At 46.7% G+C, this 20,860-nt stretch overlaps 1 protein-coding gene across 1 annotated transcript in view; it reads left to right on the top strand.

Moving 5' to 3' along the window:
* Positions 1 to 20,860, top strand: part of csmd3b (CUB and Sushi multiple domains 3b) — a 425,045-nt gene that overhangs the window by 296,904 nt on the left and 107,281 nt on the right. The window contains 5 exon segments of the mRNA XM_090209281.1: positions 4,668 to 4,856; positions 9,070 to 9,255; positions 9,817 to 10,011; positions 12,857 to 13,030; positions 13,855 to 14,028. Coding sequence (XP_090065407.1) covers positions 4,668 to 4,856; positions 9,070 to 9,255; positions 9,817 to 10,011; positions 12,857 to 13,030; positions 13,855 to 14,028 — 918 coding nt within the window.

The following is a 20,860-nucleotide window of genomic DNA, read 5'->3' as shown; positions in this document are numbered from 1 at the left end:
ATGTCACGTGTGCTCCCTCTCCGGCCTCTAGGTCACCAGGCTGCTCGTTATGGCGCACACCTGTCACCATCATTACGCGCACCTGTGTGTCATCAGACAAACCTGGACTCCATTACTTCCCTGATTACCTTTCCAATATATGCCACTCCCTTTGGTTCCTTCCCTATATATGTCACTCCCTTTGGTTCCTTCCCTATATATGTCACTCCCTTTGGTTCCTTCCCTATATATGTCACTCCCTTTGGTTCCTTCCCTATATATGTCACTCCCTTTGGTTCCTTCCCTATATATGTAACTCCCTTTGGTTCCTTCCCTATATATGTCACTCCCTTTGGTTCCTTCCCTATATATGTCACTCCCTTTGGTTCCTTCCTTATATATGTTACTCCCTTTGGTTCCTTCCCTATATATGTCACTCCCTTTGGTTCCTTCCCTATATATGCCACTCCCTTTGGTTCCTTCCCTATATATGTCACTCCCTTTGGTTCCTTCCCTATATATGTCACTCCCTTTGGTTCCTTCCCTATATATGTCACTCCCTTTGGTTCCTTCCCTATATATGTCACTCCCTTTGGTTCCTTCCCTATATATGTCACTCCCTTTGGTTCCTTCCCTATATATGTCACTCCCTTTGGTTCCTCCCCTATATATGTCGCTCCCTTTGGTTCCTTCCCTATATATGTCTCTCCCTTTGGTTCCTTCCCTATATATATGTCGCTCCCTTTGGTTCCTTCCCTATATATGTCACTCCCTTTGGTTCCTTCCCTATATATGTCTCTCCCTTTGGTTCCTTCCCTATATATATGTCGCTCCCTTTGGTTCCTTCCCTATATATGTCACTCCCTTTGGTTCCTTCCCTATATATGTCACACCCTTTGGTTCCTTCCCTATATATGTCACACCCTTTGGTTCCTTCCCTATATATGTCGCTCCCTTTGGTTCCTTCCCTATATATGTCTCTCCCTTTGGTTCCTTCCCCAGGCGTCCTTGTTTCTGTTTCATGTCTGTGTGGTGTTAGTGTTTCATGTTCTGTATTATGTTCTGTTTATTTTATTAAAACACTCACGCCCTGAACTTGCTTCCCGACTCTCAGCGCACATCGTTACAGCTGATGTTTAGGCCAAGTTATGTATCGTTTTTTGTGTGCTCTAGGACAACGGTGTCTAGATGGAATTTGTGGTCCTGGCGACTGGACCTTTTTTGGAACACCATTATTTTGGTCTTACTGAGATTTACTGTCAGGGCCCAGGTCTGACAGAATCTGTGCAGAAGATCTGGCTACTGCTGTAGACCCTCCTTGTTTGGTGACAGAAGCACCAGATCATCAGCAAACAATAGACATTGGTCTTCAGATTCTAGAAGGCTGAGGCCGGGTGCTGCAGACTGTTCTAGTGCCCTCGCCAATTTGTTGATTTATATGTTGAAGAGGGTGTGGATTAAGCTGCATCACTGTCTCACCCCACGGCCCTGTGGAAAGAATTGTGTTTTTTGCCAATTTTAACCGGGACTTGTTTGTGTACATGGATTTTATAATGTCGTATGTATTCCCCCAACACCACTTTCCATCAATTTGTATAGCAGACCATCAAATTGAGTTGAAGGCTTTTTTGAAATCAACAAAACATGAGAAGACTTTGCCTTTGTTTTGGTTTGTTGGTTTGTTTGTCAATTAGGGTGTGCAGGGTGAATATGTGGTCTGTCGTACAGTAATTTGGTAAAAAGCCAATTTGACATTTTCTCAGTACATTGTTTTCACTGAGGAAATGTACAAGTCTGCGGTTAATGATAATGCAGAGGATTTTCCCAAGGTTGCTGTTGACGTATATTCCACGGTAGTTATTGGGGTCAAATTTGTCCCCACTTTGTGGGTTGATCAGTCCGTAGTTGCAAATATTGGGGGAAGATGTCAGAGCTAAGGATGTTAGAGTTTAAGTATAGCCAATTGGAATTTATTGTCTGTATATTTTATCATTTCATTGAGGATACCATCAACACCACAGGCCTTTTTGGGTTGGAGGGTTTTTATTTTGTCCTGTAGTTCATTCAACGTAATTGGAGAATCCGGGGGGTTCTAATTATTTTTGCTGTTTGTTCTTTGTTATAGAGCCAAATAGTGTGGACAAGTGGTTTTCCCAGAAATGGTTGGATTCTTCAATTACATTGAGCTGATTTCTGACGTGCTGTTCCTTCTTTTTCATAGTGTGTTTCTGTATTGTTTTAGTGATTCACCATAGTGAAGGCGTAGACTCAGGTTTTATGGGTCTCTATGTTTTTTGGTTGGACAGGTTTCTCAATTTCTTTCTTAGGTTTTTGCATTCTTCATAAAAAAATGTCAATGTTAATTTTCTTCAGTTTTCTGTTTGACATTTTTAGATTTGATAGGGAAGCTGAGAGGTCAAATATACTGCTTAGATTTTCTACTGCCAAATGTACATCTTCACTATTACAGTGGAAGATTTTGTCTAGGAAGTTGTCTAAAAGGGATTGAATTTATTGTCTAATAGTTTTTTGGTAGGTTTCCACACTACTTTCCTTCCATCTATAGCATTTCTTAATATTCTTCAGTTCCTTTGGCTTTGATGCCTTATGATTGAGTATTGCTCTGTTCAAGTAGACAGATGTTTGCTGTGATCTGATAGGGGTGTCAGTGAGTTAACTGTGAACGCTCTGAGAGACTCTGGGTTGAGGTCAATGATAAAGTAGTCTGCAGTACTACTGCCGAGATTATCTATAGGTGTACCTACTATAAGGAGTCCTCTTGAAGCCTACCATTGACAATGTACATACCAAAAGTTTGTGCTGCAGTTGTTGGTTATGTTGTGCCTAGGGTGGCATATGGGGGAGGGAATGCTGTCACCTCCAAGTAGGTGTTTGTCCCCCTGTGTGCTGAGGGTTTCAGGTACTTGTCCGGTTCTGGCATTTAGGTCGCCACAGACTAGTACATGTCACTGGGCCTAGAAATGATTGTTTTACCCCTCCAGGATGGAGAACCTGTCTTCATTAAAGTATGTGGATTCTAGTGGGGGGATGTAGGTAGCACACAGGAGGACATTTGTCTTCTTCTTAAGATCATTTCCTTTTTAATTTCTAGCCAGGTGTAAAATGTTCCTGTTTTGATTAATGTAATAGTCAGTTAGGTCTGCTCTGTACCAAATTAGCATCCCACCTGAGTCCCTTCCCTGTTTCACACCTGGTAGTTTGGTGGATGTTACTACCAGCTCTCTGTAACCTAGAGTGCAACCAGTGGGTCCGTCTCCTCTATACCATGTTTCTTGTAGGATGACAATGTCTGTATTTCCAAGTGAAGTCCAGGTTCCTGCTCTTTAGGCCAAAGGCAGATGACCTCAGGCCTTGGATATTCCAGGATGAGATATCTCTCCCTCCCCCTCTTTATCCCCTCCCTCTTTATCTATCCCTCTCTATCTCTCTCGCTCGCTCGCTCTCTCACTCTCTCTCTCTCATTTCAATAGGCTTTATTGGCATGGGAAACATATTTTTACATTGTCAAAGCAAGTGAAATAGATAATAAGAAAGGGAAATCTATCAAAAATGAACAGTAAACATTACACTCCCAAGTTTCACAGGAATAGCCACATTTCCATTGTCCTATTGTAGCGATGTACAGTGTTATAATGATGTGCAAATAGTTAAAGTACAAAAGGGGAAATTAATAAAGGTAAATATGGGTCGGCAGGTAGCCTAGTGGTTGGAGCTTTGGACTAGTAACCAAAAGGTTGCTGGGTCGAATCCCTGTGCTGACAAGGAAAAAATCTGTCATTTTGCCCCTGAACAAGGCAGTTAATCTACTGTTCACTGGTAGGCTGTCATTGTAAATAATAATTTGTTCTTAACTGGCTTGCCTAGTTAAATAAAGGTTAAATCAAAAATATGTTTCTTCTGTAAGCTTGGCTTTCCTCCTCTTCTTTAATCTTCCTCAGTGAGATTACAGGACATTGTCTCCTCTCTTTACATTCTGAGACGACATCCCTTAGTGCAACCCCTGGCCATTGTTCCATTGTTCACACACAATCAGGACAGTGTGTTTACTGTAGCTGTGTGCTCGGTGTTAGTTTAAATATGTATCTTAATTAATAAGGCTTGAATTAATAATACCTAGAAGTCAGAACTTGCTGTGTGAACTAGAATTCACCCTCCCGGATGTGGTTTGACTTTGCCCTCCTACTGTGGTTTATAAAAGTGAAAAGTCAAGGTACACAATAGCTATTCCCACAGCTCAGTCGATGGAAATCAGAATGATTCCTGTATTGATTTCGACAGAAGGTGAGTGGAGGGCGAGCAGAGTGCTTTATAGTGCATTCAGATAGTGATCAAATAGAGAACACATCACATTTTAGCTGGTGAAGTTTTCAAAATCTCATCGCATCAATGCCAGAAAGAGTGTTATTTATGTAACTGTATGATGTATAGGTATGGGGAAATTACATGTTTTTTTATGACAAATAAATGCTCCACATTTAGTTCAAATAATATAAAGGTGCTCTGTGTTGTTACATGAATACCAGTAGTACTAGGTCAGAGTCTTATATTACAGGAATAAGGCTCTGGTTAATACTAAAAGGTTACTGATCTAGTGTGTGTGTGTGTGTGTGTGTGTGTGTGTGTGTGTATGTGTGTGTGTGTGTGCGTGTGTGTGTGTCCGTCCCCAGCCCTATACTGCAGCACCCCTGACTCGCCCCTGCAGGGGTCCATCAGCAGCCAGACTGGAGGTCACCTCAACAGCCTGGTCCGCTGGGCCTGTGACCGGGGATACCGCCTCATAGGGAACAGTACGGCCGTGTGCAGGAGGAACCCCTACGGATACTTCGCCTGGGACTCCCCCGTTCCGGCTTGCCAAGGTGAGATCAGGGTGTTAGGGCATGGGGGAAAGGGGGAGGGTGGAAGGAGGCAAGGCTAGTTCTTAACTGTCTATCTATTGTGGACAGATGTTTTACAGTTAAAGCAGGGAATTATTTACAGTCAGCCAGACGCATGTCGTTGAAATGCTTTACATCACAATGATATGCTGCAGTACCACTAGCAGTATTGGCCAGGATCAGGAACCAAATACTCATAAAGCTGCCTATATTTAAAAAGCTGTCCTATTGTAGTCCTGATCGGAAGTCACGACTCATGAGTTGAAATGCTCAATACTATACTACTACAATTGGACTATAACTTTCCAGGAATCTTTACTAGTGTGTCACATATAAGAGGTCCAATTCCATTGTAGCTACTCAACACTTATCTACCTCTAGCTAGTTTTTTCTACATGAAATGTGAGAGCCAGAATAGAAATAAATGTCCCCTCAAAACTGGTTTCGTCTAAAGCTCCACTCAGTGATTTAATGTGATTTGATGCCACCTTACTGTCAGGTGCCAGAGGCTCGAGGGACACTAACATGGAGTGACACCCATGATATGACTTACGTGGCTGTATTTTTACACAGGCAGCCCAATTCAGATTTGATTTCATTAATTGGTCTTTTGACCAATCAAATCAGCTCTGAAAAAGACCGATCTGAAAATATGGTATGTGATTGGTCAAAAGACCAATTAGTGGACAAAAATATCAGAATTGGACTGATGTTCTTAGTGTCCACATTGGGGAAAAACTCAATCTCAGCAGGACATTTTCTTTTATATATTGATGCTGTCCTCATAATATGATGAGACCAAATGGTCTTGATGATTACATCTAGAGCTTGACGATGTTTTTACACTGACAACAAGTTGAAATACCAATAGTGGATGTATATCCGAACAGACAGATACTAACCTCCGGGTGCGTTCTGAGCGGCACCTTACGCTTCGATCACACCGACAGTGTCCGTGTGAAAAATAGTACGGCAGCATCATCTGGATGTGTGTGCCACAACAGTTCAACATTCACCTTCTGCTACTGTTTCTGTCAAGACGTCTACGGATACAGTTAGACTCATACGTTGGATAAATCCTAAGTATGCACCACACAGAACGCACTGCAACTGTCTCTGCAACGCAACGCTGCAAAGGTAAACACAGGGTTTCATTGGAAATGAATGTCATTCTGCCGTACCAAAAATGCAATGACGCTGTCGGTGTGATCGAACCGTTATCTCCTGAATAGTGCAGTAACACATCACATTTAAATGTATGTAGTTCTGTCCTTGAGCTGTTCTTGTCTAGTGATGTTCTGTATTATGTGTAATGTTCTGTGTGGACCCCAGGAGAAGTAGCTGCTGCTTTTGCAACAGCTAATGGGGATCCTGATAAAATACCTAATGTGCACTACTTTTGAGCAGAGCTTTATCGGTAAAGTACTACAAAGGTAGGGGAATAGGAAGCCAATTGAGACGCCGCCTCAGTAGTGTTCCAAACGGATTGGAGAGAAAGAGAGAGGAAATATAAGGATGGGTCTAATCATATTCTGTTAGCTAAAACCTTATGTAAAACTGTAGGAGTGACAATCACCAGAAAGTATATTCACATTTTCCTTAGCAGAGAGCACACACACACACACACACACACACACACACACACACACACACACACACACACACATACACGTACATACACACACACAGCATAGTTATAATCTCCTCAAAGCCTCTGTTTTGTTTTTGCTTACTCTTCACTTTATAATTATAATTCACTTCTCCAGCTTTTCCCACAACAATATACCTATTGTTATAGCAGGAAGAAATGATGCCATCCACCTTATTCAGAATGACTTCCGACATACACTGAGTGACATAGAGGTGTTCCTAATGTTTGTACGCTCAGTGTCTACAGACACAATTTCTGGTTTGTTTGTGTGTTTAGAAGAAGGTCCCTGCCCCCCATCTACACGGTGGAAAAACTAAAATAACTCCTACACTTCCACCTCTGCTTGAAAGGGGACTGTGACGAAGTTATTTTCCTTTCAACCTTGTCTGTGTGTTGGTTTTGGTTTCTTTATCTCTGTCAAAAATGTTTTTCTGTGTCTCTGTAAATCAGTTGGTATAAGGTGATCCTTTGTGGCTGTGTAAAGATTGAGTGGGCACTACTTTGTCAGTAGATAGTTAGTGCGGGTTGAGTGAGCAGCGTGTTTATGTCAAAATTGTCTCAATGCTGTGTCACTGGAATTTCATCATTCCTATTAATTATACATTTATTAAATCACTCAGTCTATTTTATAAGAATTTGTAAGATTCCTATTTGCATAAAATAGACAGAGACCAGTCTTATCAAAATTATATAATAGTATTTGTTCTCGGAGCGCGCTGCCATGTAACCACGAACAAACAGTTTATATACAAAATATGACGTCATAGGTTACAAATTGTCCTTTCTCCCAACAGTTCAAAAGTTTATTCCCGCCCCTTCTCGCTCTCACTCCAGACACACAGTTAAATCGAGATTAAAACTTCTGAAGTCTTCATCCATCACCATTTAGCAGACAGTTCCAGCTAATGGAAAACCTAAGAAAACACACACTGCCTAAACACCCCAGAGCTAAGTTGAGTCGGTTCAACCATAGGTTAACGACCCTTTCTGCTTACTTAAAAACCCCACAATTCCAGTCCTCTCCAACCTGGCTGGAATGGTATTTATTTTATTTAATTACCCCTTGTTTCATCCTCCACAATCCCTCACTTATGAATTAACATTATTAATCAGATATAATAAAACAGAGTAGAGTTTAATTAGTTATGGTTCTATTTAAAATGTAGATGTTGTTTAGTCATTATATTGTTTAGTCATTATTCATAAAATTCCTAACATGCTGTCTCTGTGTCATTGTGTGGTCTCTGTGTTAGAAGACGAATGAACAGGAAGATAATCAGTATTTTTCATGATATGGTCTCTGTGTGTTAGAAGATGAATGAACAGGAAGAGAATCAGATCAGTATCATTATATGGTCTCTGTGTTAGAAGACAAATGAACAGGAAGATAATCAGTATCCGTATATGGTCTCTGTGTGTTAGAAGATGAATGAACAGGAAGAGAATCAGTATCATTATATGGTATCTGTGTGTTAGAAGATGAATGAACAGGAAGATAATCAGTATCAGTATATGGTCTCTGTGTGTTAGAAGATGAATGAACAGGAAGAGAATCAGTATCATTATATGGTATCTGTGTGTTAGAAGATGAATGAACAGGAAGATAATCAGTATCAGTATATGGTCTCTGTGTGTTAGAAGATGAATGAACAGGAAGAGAATCAGTATCATTATATGGTCTCTGTGTGTTAGAAGAATATGTGGAAGCAGAATCAATGTTCCTCACTGTACTGACAGTCTGTTAATAGTGGTATATAGTGGGTCTTTGAGTGAGCATTGTTACTTTATCTCTCTGACCAATGTCGTCAGCAGGCCTTTGTGTTGAAACGGTTTGTGTTGATCTCCTTGTGTGAGTTGTGTACTGTTGGTGTGTGTGTTACTTGAGTCCTCTGTATGTGTGAGTTTATCTCTGTGTGTGAGACTGATTTGAGGGCGTGGTGTGAAGAGTGCAATAACCCTGAGTAAAATTCCTTTGATAAATAACCCTGAGTGTAATTCCTTTGAGCAGAATAAGTGCTGACTCTCCTCTCTTCCTCTCCTCCTGTATCCTCCTCCTCCCCTGGTCTCCACTCCTCTGGTCTCCCCTCCTCTGGTCTCTTCTCCTCTCCTGATCTCCCCTCCTCCTCTCCTGGTCTCTCCTCCTCTCACCTGGTCTACGCTCCCTTTCCCCTGGTCTCCCATCCTCCTCTCCCATCCTCCTCCCCTGGTCTCCCCTCCTCGCCCCTCCTCCTCTCCCATCCTCCTCCCCTGGTCTCCCCTCCTCTTCTCCTCCTCTCCCATCCTCCTCTCCTGGTCTACCCTCCTCCTCTCCTGGTCTCTCCTCCTCTCCCCTGGTCTCCCCTCCCTTTCCCCTGGTCTCCCATCCTCCTCTCCCATCCTCCTCCCCTGCTCTCCCCTCCTCTTCTCCTCCTCTCCCATCCTCCTCCCCTGGTCTCCCCTCCTCGCCCCTCCTCCTCCCCTGGTCTCCCCTCCTCGCCCCTCCTCCTCCCCTGGGCGCCCCTCCTCCTCCTCTCCCCACCTCTCCCCTGGTCTCCCCCATGGCAGCGGTGTCCTGCGGGGTGCCTAAGGCACCGTTGAATGGAGGAGTGCTAACGGTGGACTACTCAGTGGGCACACACGTGACCTACTTCTGCAATGACGGCTACCGCCTGTCCTCCAAAGAGCTGACCAGCGCCGTCTGCCAACCGGACGGCACATGGAGCAACCACAACAAGATCCCTCGTTGTTCAGGTAGCTAACATTAGGCTAGGAAGCTAATGGGGGGGTGTATGAGGGCATTTGTGCGCGCTGCCCAGATAGCTAATGTTAGGCTAGGAGGTTAGTCCAGCAGCTAGGACAAGTGAAGCAGGGGTAGAGAGTATATTTGTCTGTATGCGTGATTGTAATTGTGTGTGTCAGTGTGTGAGAGTGTGTGTATGTGTGTGTGTTTGTGCGTTCACCTCACAGCTCCCATGAGGTCAATTACTTCCCTAGTAAAATAAGTTCCCCCCTCGAAGGCAATCCCTCACTTATTTATTAGTCTGTATTTTGCCAAAACATGAAGTTATTTCCCCTTAAGATGACTGTTTACAATGCCTGGCTGCCTCACAAAGCAGCGCAAATGGAGGTCAACAGTTAACACAGAAAATAATACAATTGTAATGGAGAACTGTGTGGGAAGAAATCTGAGGATATGCCAATTATCTTCTGCCAGTAAGTCGCTCTGGATAATAATGCCTGCTGTGTGTGCGCGTACACGCTCGTGTGACTGTGCCTGTGAACCTGGGTGTGCGGTGTGTTTCTGTGTGACAGTGGTGGTGTGTCCAAGCATCGGCTCCTTCTCTCTGGAACACGGGAGGTGGAAGATCGTGAACGGCTCCCACTATGAGTACAGGACCAAGATTATCTTCAACTGTGACCCGGGCTACTACCGTCTAGGCCCCGCCCACATCCAGTGCACGACCAACGGCGTGTGGAGTTGGAGGAATGAAAGGCCTCACTGTCAGAGTGAGTAAAAGGCGGACATCTCCATGTCAGAAGCCTGTTGTGTTTAGGTTGTGTTTATGCTGTGTGCCTAAGGTGTATTGCATGTCTATGTAATGATTAGCAATTTGACTTAGCAAATGTAACTTTACACATGTTTGCTACATTTTGCTACAGTCTGCCCTAGGGAGTGTTGAATGTCTGTCCAACCTTGGGCAGAATCCTAAGATCGAAATGTGATATTTTTACCCCAAATATTCAATAATGAGATAGATAGGTGGATAGAGACGTCTTTGAGATGTTCATTAAAAGTAGTATCAGGATCAGGTGTGCTTGGTTGTGGATGTGGGAGGATAGTGAATGCACTAGACTTGATCATATAGATTTTTATGGTTTCAATTTTCCCAAAACAGAAAATAAACAAACAGAATCCCCAGGCCACCTCCAACCTCCCTTTACCTCCTCTCCTCTCCCTTTACCACTTCTCCTCTCCCTTTACCTCCTCTCCTCTTCCTTTACCTCCTCTCCTCTCTCTTTACCACTTCTCCTCTCCCTTTACCTCCTCTCCTCTCTCTTTACCTCCTCTCCTCTCCCTTTACCACTTCTCCTCTCCCTTTACCTCCTCTCCTCTTCCTTTACCACTTCTCCTCTCCCTTTACCACTTCTCCTCTCCCTTTACCTCCTCTCCTCTTCCTTTACCTCCTTTCCTCTCCCTTTACCACTTCTCCTCTCCCTTTACCTCCTCTCCTCTTCCTTTACCTCCTCTCCTCTCCCTTTACCACTTCTCCTCTTCCTTTACACCTCTACTCTCCCTTTACCTCCACTCTCCTCTCCCTTTACCTCCTCTCCTCTTCCTTTACCTCCTCTCCTCTCCCTTTACCACTTCTCCTCTTCCTTTACCCCTCTACTCTCCCTTTACCTCCACTCTCCTCTCCCTTTACCACTTCTGCTCTCCCTTTACCTCCTCTCCTCTCTCTTTACCTCCTCTCCTCTCCCTTTACCTCCTCTCCTCTCCATTTACCACTTTTCTGCTCCCTTCACCTCCTCTCCTCTTCCTTTACCTCCTCTCCCTTTACCACCTCTACTCTCCCTTTACCTCCTTTCCCCTCCCTTTACCTCCTTTCCCCTCCCTTTACCTCCTCTCCTCTCCATTTACCTCCTCTCCTCTCACTTTATCACTTCTCCTATCCCTTTACATAATCTCCCTTTACCTCCACTCTCCTCTCCCTTTACCTCCTCTCCTCTCCCTTTATCACTTCTCCTCTCCCTTTACCTCCTCTCCTCTCCCTTTACCTCCTCTCCTCTCCCTTTACCTCCTCTCCTCTCCCTTTATCACTTCTCCTCCCCCTTTACCTCCTCTCCTCTCTCTTTACCTCCTCTCCTCTCCCTTTATCACTTCTCCTCTCAATTTGCCTCCTCTCCTCTCCATTTACCTCCTATCCCTTTACCTCCTCTCCCTTTACCTCCACTCTCCTCTTCATTTACCTCCTCTCCTCTCCCTTTACCTCCTCTCCATTTACCTCCTCTCATCTCCATTTACCTCCTATCCCTTTACCTCCTCTCCCTTTACCTCCACTCTCCTCTCCATTTACTTCCTCTCCTCTCCCTTTATCACTTATCCTCTCCCTTTACCTCCTCTCCTCTCTCTTTACCTCCTCTCCTCTCTCTTTACCTCCTCTACTCTCCCTTTATCACTTCTCCTCCCCCTTTACCTCCTCTCCTTTCCCTTTACCACCTCTCCTCTCTCTTTACCTCCTCTCCTCTCCCTTTATCACTTCTCCTCTCCATTTGCCTCCTCTCCTCTCCTTTTACCTCATATCACTTTACCTCCTCTCCCTTTACCTCCTCTCCTCTCCCTTTATCACTTCTCCTCTTCATTTACCTCCTCTCCTCTCCCTTTATCACTTCTCCTCTCCCTTTACCTCCTCTTCTCTCCTTTTATCACTTCTCCTCTCCCTTTACCTCCTCTCCTCTCCCTTTACCACCTCTCCTCTCCCTTTACCTCCTCTCCTCTCCCTTTATCACTTCTCCTCTCCATTTACCTCCTATCCCTTTACCTCCTCTCCCTTTACCTCCACGCTCCTCTCCATTTACCTCCTGTCCTCTCCCTTTCACTTCTCCTCTTCCTTTACCTCCTCTCCTCTCCCTTTACATCCTCTCCTCTCCCTTTATCACTTCTCCTCCCCCTTTACCTCCTCCTCCTCTCCCTTTACCTCCTCTCCTCTCCCTTTATCACTTCTCCTCTCCCTTTATCACTTATCCTATCCCTTTACCTCCTCTCCTCTCCCTTTACCTCCTCTCCTCTCCCTTTACCTCCTCTCCTCTCCCTTTACCTCATATCCCATTACCTCCTCTCCCTTTACCTCCACTCTCCACTCTCCTCTCCCTTTACCTCCTCTCCTCTCTCCCTACCCTTTACCTCCATTCAATTCTTCCTCTCTTCTCTCCCTTCTCCTCTCCTGTCCCTCCTCCCTTCCCTTCTCCTCTCCACTCCTTCTTCTCCCCTCCCTCCTGTCCTCCTCTCTCCTCTCCTCTCCTCTCTGCACCTCCTCTCTCCTCTCCCCTAGCTCGTCTCCTCTCCTGTTCCAAGGATCCCAAATACAAAATAATATGACTCACCTTCACTTACAAATATCACAGAAACAGTTGACAGATCAATTCAAACTTGGCAAAAATCGCTCCGATTGAATTACCATTGGATCTGTAAGGGATCAGCCTGTGTCTTATTTATTAACCAAGAATTCAAATAATTGTTATATTCAACTCTGAGAGTGCTTTGAGACAATATCTCTCATATGTTTGTTTATGTTTGTTTATGGTTTGTGAGCTGGGAGATGATGTCTCTGTTATTGTATTGTCTGTGTCACAGTCATTTCCTGTGGAGACCTCCCTGGCCCGCCCAATGGGAAGAAGATTGGTACACAGATGACCTTCGGGGCGACCGCCATCTTCATGTGTGATGCAGGGTTCATGCTGGTGGGCTCTACCGTGAGAGAATGCCTCCCCTCTGGACTGTGGAGTGGACAGGAGACGCGCTGCTTGGGTAAAACAACCTATGTGTTCCCCACATCTCTGTTCTCTGTCTTTGTGTAAAACAACCAAGTCATTCTCCAGACTCTGAGAGAATGTTAAGATTATTAAGAACGAAGAACCATTCCCCACATTGTGTTGTCTGTCTGTGAAATGTAGGCTACAGTATCTATTGCCCTAACAATGTTTTTGTTGTTGTAGAGTTATTTTAAGTCTCCACCTCTAAGGAACATCTTTCTAATGTGTTAAAATAGCTTTACAGTCTAACTTTTTTGTCTGCTGATGCCAAGTCTGTGGAAGCAGGGACAACTGTCTATTTTGGGCTTCCATCTTTTCTCTGACACATGTCTGTGGACTAAAAATATCTCTGCGACCTGACTGATTAAATTAGCATCTCAATACTGTACTCTGTCTGTAACCTTCGAAGAACAGGACTGTACGGTACATTACAAGACTTCTCGTTCTCCCTCTTCCACCTAACTCTCCCCTCTCTCTCCCCTCTCCCCTCTCCCCTCTCTCTCTCAATTCAATTTCAATTTCAAGTCCATTTAAGGGCTTTATTGGCATGGGAAACATATGTTAACATTGCCAAAGCAAGTGAAATAGATAATAAACACAAGTGAAATTAACAGTACAAATTAACAGTAAACATAACATCGTCTCTCTCTCTGACTCTCTTTCGCTCTCTCTTTCTCTCCCTGATTCTCTTTCGCCTTCGCTCTCTCTCTCTCCCCCTTTCTCTCTGTTTGCCTATCTCTCTCCCCCCCCTCTCTCTTCTCTTGCTCTCTCTCTCTCTCCTCTCCCTCCTCTAACTATTGTTTTTGTGTTCCTCTCCAGCGGGCCACTGTGGTATTCCGGAGACCATAGTGAACGGCCAGGTGATCGGGGAGAACTTTGGGTACAGAGAGACGGTAGTGTACCAGTGCATCCCAGGCTTCCGCCTCATCGGCCCCTCTGTGCGGATCTGTCTGCAGGACCACAACTGGTCCGGACAGCTGCCTTCCTGCGTGTGTGAGTAGTCCATCTTTTATCTCTCTCTCTCTCTCTCTCTGACACACTCACATTTGTATCGACTTGGCCAAAGCTTTTGATACGATAAACCATTCCATTCTTGTGGGCCGGCTAAGGAGTATTGGTGTCTCTGAGGGGTCTTCGGCCTGGTTTGCTAACTAACTCTCTCAAAGAGTGCAGTGTATAAAGTCAGAACATCTGCTGTCTCAGCCACTGCCTGTCACCAAGGGTGTACCCCAAGGTTCGATCCTAGGCCCCATGCGCTTCTCAATATACATCAACAACATAGCTCAGGCAGTAGGAAGCTCTCTCATCCAATTATATCCAGATGATACAGTCTTCTACTCAGCTGGCCCCTCCCCGGCTTTTGTGTTAAAAGCTCTACAATAAAGCTTTCTTAGTGTCCAACAAGCTTTCTCTGCCCTTAACCTTGTTCTGAACACCTCCAAAACAAAGGTGATGTGTTTTGGTAAGAAGAATGACCCTATCCCCACTGGTGTGATTACTACCTCTGAGGGTTTAGAGCTTGAGGTAGTCACCTCATACAAGTACTTGGAAGTATGGCTAGACGGTGCACTGTCCTCCTTACAGCACATACCAAAGCTGCAGGCTAAAGTTAAATGTAGACTTGGTTTCCTCTATCATAATCGCTCCTCTTTCACCCCAGCTGCCAAACTAACCCTGATTCAGAGACATCATTTAAGTCTCTCTTTATGTGTTGTTGTGGTGTCTCTCTTGTCATGATGTGTGTGTTGTCCTATATTTTTATTTTACATTTTTAATCCCAGTCCCCATCCCTGTAGGAGGCCTTTTGCCTTTTAGTAGGCCATCATTGTAAATAAGAATTTGGAAACAATGTGTTTAATGTATTTGATACCATTCCAGTTAATCCACTCCAGCCATTACCACAAGCCCGTCCTCTCCAATTAAGGTGCCACCAACTTCCTGTGCTTGATTCATTTTTTGTGGTTCATGATTTTTCATGACAACACAGTTGTCACTATATATTCTCCCAAAAATGTAATGGTAAACATAGTAGAGTCTTCTTCACACCTCTGCAAACACTTCTGGGTGAGTGTCAGCTCAGACTTTTTTGTAAGGACACAGTTGACTAATAGCACTGCTTTAGAATGCAAAAGGAAGAAGGGAGTCACCACGCTGCGTCATTATGCTGTCTCTAGGCTGACGAGTCGAGTAGCACTCCTGAGCGCCCCCTGCAGTTCACAAAGACCCTGACATATTCAACATTATCTTCCTTCTCTCTGCGCTCACACACAAGGAGCCTTCCCTATTCGCTCGTTTTTACTGGAGCTGAAAAGAACATTTCGAATGATGACTCTTACGGACAGTTATTTATCTTGTTGTGTTTTATAGCGTTACTAATCTAGATAGAATGACTCAAGCAGTAGATGTCATAGAAGGTATTAGTCATATGGGGTTGGTGGGCAGACTGCATGTGATAGTCTACAGTGTCTTCAAATAGATACATCTTCCAGGTTTGCCTGAGGAAACTATTCTTTCTCCATTTAACGCAGCGAGGCAACAGTGGTGTGTGTGAAAGACAGACAATGCAAATCCCCTGTTTCCTGTGATCTAGAGATAAACAGACGTAACACAACACCACTGTACTGTTTTTGCGGACCTGAAGGTGATCACTCTGGGGTGACGTTTTCCCTCGGTACAGATCTAGGATCAGCTTCCCCTCCCAAAATTGTTAAGCATTCATGGGGAAAATGCTAAACTGACCCAAGATCAGTGTCTAGGGGCACCTTCACTCTATTCCATGTCACCTTTACCACGTCACAGCCCTGACACACCATGACCACGTAACAGCCCTGACACACCATGACCACGTCACAGCCCTGACACAGCTTTACCATGTCACAGCCCTGACACACCATGACCACGTCACAGCCCTGACACACCATGACCACATCACAGCCCTGACACACCTTTACCACGTCACAGCCCTGACACACCTTTACCACATCACAGCCCTGACACACCTTGACCATGTCACAGCCCTGACACACCATGACCACGTCACAGCCCTGACACACCATGACCACATCACAGCCCTGACACACCTTGACCATGTCACAGCCCTGACACACCTTTACCACATCACAGCCCTGACACACCTTTACCATGTCACAGCCCTGACACACCATGACCACATCACAGCCCTGACACACTTTTACCATGTCACAGCCCTGACACACCTTTACCATGTCACAGCCCTGACACACCATAACCTAACCATGTCACAGCCCTGCCACACCTTTACCATGTCACAGCCCTGACACACCTTTACCATGTCACAGCCCTGACACACCATGACCACGTCACAGCCCTGACACACCTTGACCATGTCACAGCCCTGACACACCATGACCATGTCACAGCCCTGACACACCTTTACCATGTCACAGCCCTGACACACCATGACCACATCACAGCCCTGACACACCTTGACCATGTCACAGCCCTGAAACACCATGACCACATCACAGCCCTGACACACCTTTACCGTGTCACAGCCCTGACACACCTTGACCATGTCACAGCCCTGACACACCATGACCACATCACAGCCCTGACACACCTTTACCATGTCACAGCCCTGACACACCTTTACCACATCACAGCCCTGACACACCTTTACCATGTCACAGCCCTGACACACCATGACCATGTCACAGCCCTGACACACCATGACCATGTCACAGCCCTGACACACCTTTACCACATCACAGCCCTGACACACCTTGACCATGTCACAGCCCTGACACACCATGACCACATCACAGCCCTGACACACCTTGACCATGTCACAGCCCTGACACACCTTTACCACATCACAGCCCTGACACACCTTTACCATGTCACAGCCCTGACACACCTTTACCATGTCACATCCCTGACACACCTTTACCATGTCACAGCCCTGACACACCATGACCACATCACAGCCCTGACACACCTTTACCATGTCACAGCCCTGACACACCTTTACCATGTCACAGCCCTGACACACCATGACCATGTCACAGCCCTGACACACCTTTACCATGTCACAGCCCTGACACACCTTTACCATGTCACAGCCCTGACACACCATGACCATGTCACAGCCCTGACACACCATGACCACGTCACAGCCCTGACACACCTTTACCATTTCACAGCTCTGACACACCATGACCATGTCACAGCCCTGACACACCTTTACCACATCACAGCCCTGACACACCTTTACCATGTCACAGCCCTGACACACCTTGACCATGTCACAGCCCTGACACACCTTTACCATGTCACAGCCCTGACACACCTTGACCATGTCACAGCCCTGACACACCTTGACCATGTCACAGCCCTGACACACCTTTACCACATCACAGCCCTGACACACCATGACCACGTCACAGCCCTGACACACCTTTACCATGTCACAGCCCTGACACACCTTGACCATGTCACAGCCCTGACACACCTTTACCATGTCACAGCCCTGACACACCATGACCACGTCACTGCCCTGACACACCTTTACCATGTCACAGCCCTGACACACCTTTACCATGTCACAGCCCTGACACACCTTGACCATGTCACAGCCCTGACACACCTTTACCATGTCACAGCCCTGACACACCTTGACCATGTCACAGCCCTGACACACCTTGACCATGTCACAGCCCTGACACACCTTTACCATGTCACAGCCCTGACACACCTTTACCACATCACAGCCCTGACACACCTTTACCATGTCACAGCCCTGACACACCATGACCACGTCAAAGCCCTGACACACCATGACCATGTCACAGCCCTGACACACCTTTACCATGTCACAGCCCTGACACACATTTACCATGTCACAGCCCAGACACACCTTGACCATGTCACAGCCCTAACACACCTTGACCACGTCACAGCCCTGACACACCTTTACCACGTCACAGCCCTGACACACCTTGACCATGTCACAGCCCTGACACACCTTTACCATGTCACAGCCCTGACACACCTTGACCATGTCACAGCCCTGACACACCTTTACCATGTCACAGCCCTGACACACCATGACCACGTCACTGCCCTGACACACCTTTACCATGTCACAGCCCTGACACACCTTGACCATGTCACAGCCCTGACACACCTTTACCATGTCACAGCCCTGACACACCTTGACCATGTCACAGCCCTGACACACCTTTACCATGTCACAGCCCTGACACACCTTGACCATGTCACAGCCCTGACACACCTTGACCATGTCACAGCCCTGACACACCTTTACCATGTCACAGCCCTGACACACCTTTACCACATCACAGCCCTGACACACCTTTACCATGTCACAGCCCTGACACACCATGACCACGTCAAAGCCCTGACACACCATGACCATGTCACAGCCCTGACACACCTTTACCATGTCACAGCCCTGACACACATTTACCATGTCACAGCCCAGACACACCTTGACCATGTCACAGCCCTGACACACCATGACCACGTCACAGCCCTGACACACCTTTACCACATCACAGTCCTGACACACCATGACCACATCACAGCCCTGACACACCATGACCATGTCACAGCCCTGACACACCTTTACCATGTCACAGCCCTGACACACCTTTACCATGTCACAGCCCTGACACACCATGACCACATCACAGCCCTGACACACCATGACCACATCACAGCCCTGACACACCATGACCACGTCACAGCCCTGACACACCATGACCATGTCACAGCCCTGACACACCTTGACCACGTCACAGCCCTGACACACCTTTACCACGTCACAGCCCTGACACACCTTGACCATGTCACAGCCCTGACACACCATGACCACGTCACAGCCCTGACACACCATGACCACGTCACAGCCCTGACACACCATGACCACGTCACAGCCCTGACACACCATGACCATGTCACAGCCCTGACACACCTTTACCATGTCACAGCCCTGACACACCTTTACCATGTCACAGCCCTGACACACCATGACCACGTCACAGCCCTGACACACCTTGACCACGTCACAGCCCTGATATACCTTTACCATGTCACAGCCCTGACACACCATGACCATGTCACAGCCCTGACACACCATAACCACGTCACAGCCCTGACACACCATGACCACGTCACAGCCCTGACACACCATGACCACGTCACAGCCCTGACACACCTTGACCATGTCACAGCCCTGACACACCATGACCACGTCACAGCCCTGACACACCATGACCACGTCCCAGCCCTGACACACCTTGACCATGTCACAGCCCTGACACACCTTTACCACGTCACAGCCCTGACACACCTTTACCACATCACAGCCCTGACACACCTTTACCATGTCACAGCCCTGACACACCTTGACCACGTCATAGCCCTGACACACCATGACCATGTCACAGCCCTGACACACCTTTACCACGTCACAGCCCTGACACACCATGACCATGTCACAGCCCTGACACACCATGACCACGTCACAGCCCTGACACACCATGACCACGTCACAGCCCTGACACACCATGACCACGTCACAGCCCTGACACACCATGACAGCGTCACAGCCCTGACACACCATGACCATGTCACAGCCCTGACACACCTTTACCATGTCACCATCCTGACACACCATGACCACGTCACAGCCCTGACACACCTTGACCATGTCACAGCCCTGACACACCTTTACCACGTCACAGCCATGACACACCTTTACCACATCACAGCCCTGACACACCTTTACCATGTCACAGCCCTGACACACCTTGACCACGTCAAAGCCCTGACACACCTTTACCATGTCACAGCCCTGACACACCATGACCACATCACAGCCCTGACACACCTTGACCATGTCACAGCCCTGACACACCATGACCACATCACAGCCCTGACACACCTTTACCGTGTCACAGCCCTGACACACCTTGACCATGTCACAGCCCTGACACACCATGACCACGTCACAGCCCTGACACAGCTTTACCATGTCACAGCCCTGACACACCATGACCACGTCACAGCCCTGACACACCATGACCACATCACAGCCCTGACACACCTTTACCACGTCACAGCCCTGACACACCTTTACCACATCACAGCCCTGACACACCTTGACCATGTCACAGCCCTGACACACCATGACCACGTCACAGCCCTGACACACCATGACCACATCACAGCCCTGACACACCTTGACCATGTCACAGCCCTGACACACCTTTACCACATCACAGCCCTGACACACCTTTACCATGTCACAGCCCTGACACACCATGACCACATCACAGCCCTGACACACTTTTACCATGTCACAGCCCTGACACACCTTTACCATGTCACAGCCCTGACACACCATAACCTAACCATGTCACAGCCCTGCCACACCTTTACCATGTCACAGCCCTGACACACCTTTACCATGTCACAGCCCTGACACACCATGACCACGTCACAGCCCTGACACACCTTGACCATGTCACAGCCCTGACACACCATGACCATGTCACAGCCCTGACACACCTTTACCATGTCACAGCCCTGACACACCATGACCACATCACAGCCCTGACACACCTTGACCATGTCACAGCCCTGAAACACCATGACCACATCACAGCCCTGACACACCTTTACCATGTCACAGCCCTGACACACCTTGACCATGTCACAGCCCTGACACACCATGACCACATCACAGCCCTGACACACCTTTACCATGTCACAGCCCTGACACGCCTTTACCACATCACAGCCCTGACACACCTTTACCATG

Source organism: Oncorhynchus mykiss, chromosome 18 (genome assembly GCF_057628025.1).
Source record: "Oncorhynchus mykiss isolate SJ-2025 chromosome 18, ASM5762802v1, whole genome shotgun sequence".
NCBI classification, from domain to species: domain Eukaryota; kingdom Metazoa; phylum Chordata; class Actinopteri; order Salmoniformes; family Salmonidae; genus Oncorhynchus; species Oncorhynchus mykiss.
Note: the sequence above shows the minus strand (reverse complement) of the source record. Positions and strands in the feature narration are given on the sequence as shown.